Source organism: Trematomus bernacchii, unplaced genomic scaffold (assembly GCF_902827165.1).
Source record: "Trematomus bernacchii unplaced genomic scaffold, fTreBer1.1, whole genome shotgun sequence".
In the NCBI taxonomy this organism is placed as follows: domain Eukaryota; kingdom Metazoa; phylum Chordata; class Actinopteri; order Perciformes; family Nototheniidae; genus Trematomus; species Trematomus bernacchii.
This window is the reverse complement of record NW_022987964.1, coordinates 45,291-54,666: the sequence shown is the minus strand read 5'-3', so window position 1 is coordinate 54,666 and position 9,376 is coordinate 45,291. Positions and strand designations below refer to the sequence as shown.

General features: G+C 40.6%; 1 protein-coding gene across 1 annotated transcript; it reads left to right on the top strand.

The window, feature by feature from the left end:
- Positions 1–1,506: 1,506 nt before the first annotated feature.
- Positions 1,507–9,344, top strand: fktn (fukutin; the record flags this gene model as incomplete). The annotated part of the gene is given in 7 exon segments (XM_034115795.1): positions 1,507–1,653; positions 2,061–2,191; positions 2,307–2,439; positions 2,521–2,650; positions 6,158–6,291; positions 6,401–6,525; positions 8,473–9,344. Coding segments are annotated over 7 exon segments (1,014 nt in total), but the record flags the coding sequence as incomplete, so codon positions are not given.
- Positions 9,345–9,376: the final 32 nt, after the last annotated feature.

The following is a 9,376-nucleotide window of genomic DNA, read 5'->3' as shown; positions in this document are numbered from 1 at the left end:
ATACTCTGTTACTGTACTTAAGTACATGTTTCTGGTATCAGTACTTTACACTAGTTATTTTTCTGACCACTTTTTACTTTGACTTCTTACATGTTGAACACAAATACCTGTACTTTCTACTTCTTACATGTTGAACACAAATACCTGTACTTTCTACTTCTTACATGTTGAACACAAATACCTGTACTTTCTACTTCTTACATGTTGAACACAAATACCTGTACTTTCTACTTCTTACATTTTGAACACAAATACCTGTACTTTCTACTTCTTACATGTTGAACACAAATACCTGTACTTTCTACTTCTTACATGTTGAACACAAATACCTGTACTTTCTACTTCTTACATGTTGAACACAAATACCTGTACTTTCTACTTCTTACATGTTGAACCCAAATACCTGTACTTTCTACTTCTTACATGTTGAATCCAAATACCTGTACTTTCTACTTCTTACATGTTGAACCCAAATACCTGTACTTTCTACTTCTTACATGTTGAACCCAAATACCTGTACTTTCTACTTCTCACATGTTGAACACAAATACCTGTACTTTCTACTTCTCACATGTTGAACACAAATACCTGTACTTTCTACTTCTTACATGTTGAACCCAAATACCTGTACTTTCTACTTCTTACATGTTGAACACAAATACCTGTACTTTCTACTTCTTACATGTTGAACCCAAATACCTGTACTTTCTACTTCTTACATGTTGAACCCAAATACCTGTACTTTCTACTTCTTACATGTTGAACCCAAATACCTGTACTTTCTACTTCTTACATGTTGAACCCAAATACCTGTACTTTCTACTTCTTACATGTTGAACTCAAATACCTGTACTTTCTACTTCTCACATTTCCCAAACAGGCTGGTTCCTTTAGTTTGAATGTGTGTTTTGGTGGCGTGATCATTATTATTTAGAGTCATTGCGTGCCTATTGATTTGAACACGATCCGTGTATCCATCATTTCCTGGTCTTCTCTAAAGAAGAGGGACCAATGAAAACGTTGTCATGTTGCCGTTGTTCAGCATGGAAACATTCATTAGCTAACAATGACATTATTGTTCTATTAATATAAAGGGAGGTCAGGTACTCTTTAAAACAGCTGCTAGTTATGGGTACTTTTTACTGAAGTACATTTCAAAGCCTCTTTACTTTGACTTGAGTAAAGAAGTTTAGTCAGTACTTCTACTTTTACCAGAGTATTTTTAAACACGAGTATCTGTACTTCTACCTGAGTAAAGGATGTGTGTACTTCTACCTGAGTAAAGGATGTGTACTTCTACTTGAGTAAAGGATGTGAGTACTTCTACTTGAGTAAAGGATGTGTGTACTTCTACTTGAGTAAAGGATGTGTGTACTTCTACTTGAGTAAAGGATGTGTGTACTTCTACTTGAGTAAAGGATGTGTGTACTTTTACCATCTCTGGAATTAACCAATGACGGTCCAGAGTTTTATTTGATCCTCTGATCGTTTATCACTCGCTCTCAGGCCGGCTTCCTATTGGCTGCCGAGCAGAAAGGCTTCGAGGTGATGGAGCTGCGAGGAGACGACCCCCGATTGGCCAGTCTGGACACCCTATCAGGAAACCAGATCCCGCTCCACTTCCTGCTCCGCCTCCACGGCCACATCATACAGGTGGGAGGGGTCACCTGACCCAACAACAGGTGGTGTTAGACATACAGGTGGGAGGGGTCACCTGACCCAACAACAGGTGGTGTTAGAAATACGTGTGGGAGGGGTCACCTGACCCAACAACAGGTGGTGTTAGAAATACGTGTGGGAGGGGTCACCTGACCCAACAACAGGTGGTGTTAGACATACAGGTGGGAGGGGTCACCTGACCCAACAACAGGTGGTGTTAGACATACAGGTGGGAGGGGTCACCTGACCCAACAACAGGTGGTGTTAGACATACAGGTGGGAGGGGTCACCTGACCCAACAACAGGTGGTGTTAGATATACCTGTGTTCCTGCAGGTGGTGTTAGATATACAGGTGGTGTTAGATATACAGGTGGTGTTAGATATACCTGTGTTCCTGCAGGTGGTGTTCCTGTACGAGCGCAGCGGGAACTATCTCTGGCACGGAGCGCTCCGTCTGAAACCTGAAATGGATCGACGCTTCGCTCCGTTCAAACTGCTCGACTACGGACGACACGCCGGAGCCTACGACAGGTAGCACCTCTTTATTACTGTTGTTGTTTATTAATGAATGTTTGTGGTTAATACTGTCACAGTGAGCTGTTGTTGTTGTTGTTTATGAATGGTTGTTTGTGTTGTGCCCCTTCAGGCCGGAGCTCGTCCTCACGGTCCTCGACGGCCTCGATGTTCGAATTCCTCGAAACGTTTCCCGTTTTCTCTCCGAACAAAAACACGCTCGCTTCCTGGAGTGCCGACACCGAGACGCTCGGAACTTCCTGCAGGTAGACGTGCTTTTATTGTGAAGGGGAGAAAAAGGGAAAAGTGTCATGTGACTGGAAGCTAATTAAAGAGATGTTCTGCAGCTCTATCCCGACGACTCCTCTCCGGAGGCCGTGGAGTTTCGGAGGAAAGTGAAGTCGCTGCTTCATCTGGCGGCGCGGACGTTAGCTCCCCTCAACATCCCCTTCTGGCTGAGCAGCGGCACCTGCCTGGGTAACATGCTAACATGCTACATTACAGCATAACAACATATTAACGTTACAGCATAACAACATATTAACGTTACAGCATAACAACATGCTAACATGCTAATGTTACAGCATAACAACATATAACATGCTAACATGCTACATTACAGCATAACAACATATAACATGCTAACATGCTAACGTTACAGCATAACAACATGCTAACATGCTAATGTTACAGCATAACAACATATAACATGCTAACATGCTAACGTTACAGCATAACAACATATAACATGCTAACATGCTAATGTTACAGCATAACAACATATAACATGCTAACATGCTAATGTTACAGCATAACAACATATAACATGCTAACATGCTAACGTTACAGCATAACAACATATAACATGCTAACATGCTACATTACAGCATAACAACATATAACATGCTAACATGCTAATGTTACAGCATAACAACATATAACATGCTAACATGCTACATTACAGCATAACAACATATAACATGCTAACATGCTAACGTTACAGCATAACAACATATTAACGTTACAGCATAACAACATATAACATGCTAACGTTACAGCATAACAACATATAACATGCTAACGTTACAGCATAACAACATATAACGTGCTAACATACTAACGTTACAGCATAACAACATATAACGTGCTAACATACTAACGTTACAGCATAACAACATATTAACGTTACAGCATAACAACATATAACATGCTAATGTTACAGCATAACAACATATAACATGCTAACATGCTACATTACAGCATAACAACATATAACATGCTAACATGCTAACGTTACAGCATAACAACATATTAACGTTACAGCATAACAACATATAACATGCTAACGTTACAGCATAACAACATATAACATGCTAACGTTACAGCATAACAACATATAACATGCTAACGTTACAGCATAACAACATATAACATGCTAACGTTACAGCATAACAACATATAACATGCTAACATACTAACGTTACAGCATAACAACATATAACATGCTAACATGCTAACGTTACAGCATAACAACATATAACATGCTAACGTTACAGCATAACAACATAACAACATGCTAACGTTACAGCATAACAACATAACAACATGCTAACGTTACAGCATAACAACATATAACATGCTAACGTTACAGCATAACAACATATAACATGCTAACATACTAACGTTACAGCATAACAACATATAACATGCTAACATGCTAACGTTACAGCATAACAACATATAACATGCTAACATACTAACGTTACAGCATAACAACATATAACATGCTAACATGCTAACGTTACAGCATAACAACATATAACATGCTAACGTTACAGCATAACAACATGCTAACGTTACAGCATAACAAATCATAATTGCTAACGTTACAGCATAACAACAATATAACATGCTAACATGCTAACGTTACAGCATAACAACACTATACACATGCTAACGTTACAGCATAACAACATATAACATGCTAACGTTACAGCATAACAACATGCTAACGTTACAGCATAACAACATATAACATGCTAACGTTACAGCATAACAACATATAACATGCTAACATGCTAACGTTACAGCATAACAACATATAACATGCTAACGTTACAGCATAACAACATATAACATGCTAACGTTACAGCATAACAACATAACAACATGCTAACGTTACAGCATAACAACATATAACATGCTAACATGCTAACGTTACAGCATAACAACATATAACATGCTAACATACTAACGTTACAGCATAACAACATATAACATGCTAACATGCTAACGTTACAGCATAACAACATATAACATGCTAACGTTACAGCATAACAACATATAACATGCTAACGTTACAGCATAACAACATATAACATGCTAACGTTACAGCATAACAACATATAACATGCTAACGTTACAGCATAACAACATATAACATGCTAACGTTACAGCATAACAACATATAACATGCTAACATACTAACGTTACAGCATAACAACATATAACATGCTAACATGCTAACGTTACAGCATAACAACATAACAACATACTAACGTTACAGCATAACAACATATAACATGCTAACGTTACAGCATAACAACATATAACATGCTAACGTTACAGCATAACAACATATAACATGCTAACGTTACAGCATAACAACATATAACATGCTAACATACTAACGTTACAGCATAACAACATATAACATGCTAACATGCTAACGTTACAGCATAACAACATAACAACATACTAACGTTACAGCATAACAACATATAACATGCTAACGTTACAGCATAACAAACATATAACATGCTAACGTTACAGCATAACACAACACAGTCTCACGGCATTTCGTGTTATAGTCACGAAATTAATCTATTGATTCGTGTTCAACAACACGATTTCGCCATTTTTTTCGTGTCACACAACGATTTTAAAAGCAATGTAAATAATAACAAATTAGAAGGAAAAAGACATTTAAAAAAATACAGATTTCAGTATTCTGACACAGAACGATTTTAGAAGCAATGTATTTCTATTGGTAGTATGTTTCGTGCCTGCACCAAATAATAACAAATTAGAAGGAAAAAAAGATGACATAAAATACAGATGTCAGTATTCTGAGGCTCTGAGACATTTCTTTTCCTCACGGACGGCAACAAAACTCAGACATTATACAATTTAAAATAAAAGGGATAGGGTTAGGCTTAGGGTAAGATATTGAGTAAGAACATGTTTTTATGAACCACACAGCTTCTGGTCTTCCAAGACCCGACCGGACAAAAAGACGTGTTGCAGGCACGAAACATACTACCAATAGAAATACATTGCATTTAAAATCGTTCTGTGTGACACGAAAAAAAGGTGAAAATCGTGTTGGTGAACACGAATCAATAGATTAAATTAATTTCGTGACTAATAACACGAAATGCCGTGAGACTGGGTTGCATAACAACATATAACATGCTAACGTTACAGCATAACAACATATAACATGCTAACGTTACAGCATAACAACATACAACATGCTAACGTTACAGCATAACAACATACAACATGCTAACGTTACAGCATAACAACATATAACATGCTAACGTTACAGCATAACAACATATAACATGCTAACATACTAACGTTACAGCATAACAACATATAACATGCTAACGTTATAGCATAACAACATACTAACGTTACAGCATAACAACATATAACATGCTAACGTTACAGCATAACAACATGCTAACATACTAACGTTACAGCATAACAACATATTAACGTTACAGCATAACAACATATAACATGCTAACATGCTAACATGCTAACGTTATAGCATAACAACATACTAACGTTACAGCATAACAACATGCTAACATGCTAAGGTGACAGCACTTAGACCAATAACAGCGTAACGACATATTAAACTCTTGTTGATTGTAAACCGTTGTTGATGTACTTGTTGACGTGTGCCCCCTGCAGGCTGGTTCAGGCAGTGCAGCGTGATCTCGTACAGTCGGGACGTGGATATCGGGATCTTTATCGCAGACTTCAGGCCGGATATCATCGCAGCGTTCAGGACCGCCGGGCTGTCGCTCAAACACAAGTTCGGGAAGGTGGGAACTTTTCTTTTATGGTTCTCACGTTTTTATTTCACCTCTCCAGCTGTTCTGACGCAGGTGTGTGTTTACCTCGTTAAGGCATGTGTTTTATTTTGAAGGGCAGGTGGAGGACAGTCTGGAGCTCTCCTTTCTGAGTGAAGACGTCAAACTGGACGTTTTCTTTTTCTACGAGGACGGAGACATCGTGTGGAACGGAGGAACGCAGGCGAGGAGCGGCAGGAAGTTCAAGTAAGTATAATTATGAGTTATTATTAGGTCCCCTATCATCCTCTTCTTCATCAATATATCACAGGTCTCAGATATATCCAGAGCCTGTCTCTGATTGGCTGAAACACCAAACAGATCATGGCAGCATTACCCAGAATCCCCTCTGTTTCAGCCCTGTTTCCAAAGTGTGAAGAGAGAGTCTCTTTACACAGAGGGGACACATGTTGTAACATGAAGAAGTGGATTTAGCATAATATGGGAGCTTTGATAAATGAAAATACACTGAGACCCCGTTTACACGAGGACAAAACGGGTTGTATCCGCATAGTTTATCTTGTGTATAGCCCTTTCGTTAACACGAGGCCGTAACAAAACGATAGAAACGGACCCCGCAAACGATAACGGGTCCCAAGGTGATCGATCTGCAACCAGGAAGCTCTGGGGGTCAAACGGCTCCGTGTGTATGACCTATACCAGGGCGATCGCAAAGGTAGTGTGGGGAGATCGCATGGCATTTACATTTTTTAAATGTATTCATTTATTTTTAAGTTAGCCTATCACCCATCCTTACTATGGCATTTGCCACTTGATTGACGTACAGGTCAGTCTGAGATCTCATCTTTTCTAACACGCAGTTCACCACGCAGCTGCAAATCACCGACGAGCTGATTACCTAGTTAGCCAATTTATACAATTCTACTAAAGAAAGGGTCGAACAATTACCAACAATGTACTGAGTTGTATTGTGCCATACGGGATCATGCAGTGGTGAGGGGGCCTCACCTCCTCATCTGAAGCTATTATGCGCTAATGCGGTACAATTAGTGTAAGCGCGCCACAGTTTATCCGCCGCTGCGAGGTTTCCACGTAGTCCACTAGCACCCCCCCAGATTGGGCAGGGGTGACCAAGTCCACATGATCTACCTACAGGGGTGACCCTGTAGGTAGATCATGTGGACTTGGTCATATTAAAAGTAGCTCCCAAGCTGAAAAAGTGTGGGCAAACTGAAGAGACAAAGAACGTCCTCAAGTGATCAACGGAGAAAAGAATGTGTTTTTAAAAAGGGATATCTTTGCTCGTTTCCTTCCCTCCTCTCCCCTCAGGTACGTGTTCCTGAGCGTCTTGTTTCTAATAACTCTTCCCTCCTCTCCCCTCAGGTACGTGTTCCCGGGCGTCTTGTTTCTAATAACTCTTCCCTCCTCTCCTCTCAGGTACGTGTTCCTGAGCGTCTTGTTTCTAATAACTCTTCCCTCCTCTCCCCTCAGGTACGTGTTCCTGAGCGTCTTGTTTCTAATAACTCTTCCCTCCTCTCCCCTCAGGTACGTGTTCCCGAGCGTCTTGTTTCTAATAACTCTTCCCTCCTCTCCTCTCAGGTACGTATTCCTGAGCGTCTTGTTTCTAATAACCCTTCCCTCCTCTCCCCTCAGGTACGTGTTCCTGAGCGTCTTGTTTCTAATAACTCTTCCCTCCTCTCCCCTCAGGTACGTGTTCCCGAGCGTCTTGTTTCTAATAACTCTTCCCTCCTCTCCTCTCAGGTACGTGTTCCCGAGCGTCTTGTTTCTAATAACTCTTCCCTCCTCTCCTCTCAGGTACGTGTTCCCGGGCGTCTTGTTTCTAATAACTCTTCCCTCCTCTCCCCTCAGGTACGTGTTCCTGAGCGTCTTGTTTCTAATAACCCTTCCCTCCTCTCCCCTCAGGTACGTGTTCCCGGGCGTCTTGTTTCTAATAACTCTTCCCTCCTCTCCCCTCAGGTACGTGTTCCTGAGCGTCTTGTTTCTAATAACCCTTCCCTCCTCTCCTCTCAGGTACGTGTTCCCGGGCGTCTTGTTTCTAATAACTCTTCCCTCCTCTCCTCTCAGGTACGTATTCCCGGGCGTCTTGTTTCTAATAACTCTTCCCTCCTCTCCTCTCAGGTACGTATTCCCGGGCGTCTTGTTTCTAATAACTCTTCCCTCCTCTCCCCTCAGGTACGTGTTCCCGGGCTTCTCTCTCTGTTGGGCGGAGCTTCTGGATCTGAAGGTGCGCGTTCCCTGTGAAACGCTCGACTATCTGAGCGCTAACTACGGCCCGATGTGGAGCGTCCCGCTGCGGAGCTGGGACTGGAAGACGTCTCCAAGCAACGTGCAGGAGAACGGGGCGTGGCCTGTAGCCGAGTGGGCGGAGCTTATCCAAGTTTATTAAAACTACAAATAAAGACAACTGTAGTTTTTTTATTCTGAAAACGTTCTGCAGACGAACACACTGGTTGTTCCATCATCATCATCATCATATTAATAAAGACATGCAGGAGAACGGGGCGTGGCCTGTCGCGGAGTGGGCGGAGCTTATCCAAGTTTATTAAAACTACAAATGAAGAAAACATTTGTAGTTTTTTTTATTCTGAAATCTTTCTGCCGACGCCCGCTGGCTGTCACATCTTCATCATCATATTAATAAATAATGATAACTCACTGAGAACTGACAGCATGTTTATCATGTTAACTAAGTTCCAGTCATTTGTTAAAGTCATCATTTTGAAAAGCGTAATGTTTTAATGTCTGCGTGTTTTAAATGCTATCACAATAAAGAGGATGAGGTGAAACGTGTGTGCAGATATTAGGTTTGAATGGCCGTCCTCTCTGTTTCTCATCCACTGACGATCCACTCTATAATTAAGCAAGATCTCATCATTTCATCGTCTGAACTATTGTTGGTTCCAACATCAAAAAGTGAAATAGTTTTTATAAAACCACCTGAGTTCATTTCAGAGACCTCTCACTGTTCGTGTTTTCATCTGTTTGTTTTACAAACCGTTTGTGATCAATTATTTTTTGTAACTAAATAAAATCTTTTCATCACTGAGTGTAGTTTCTACAGAACCTCAGATCTACC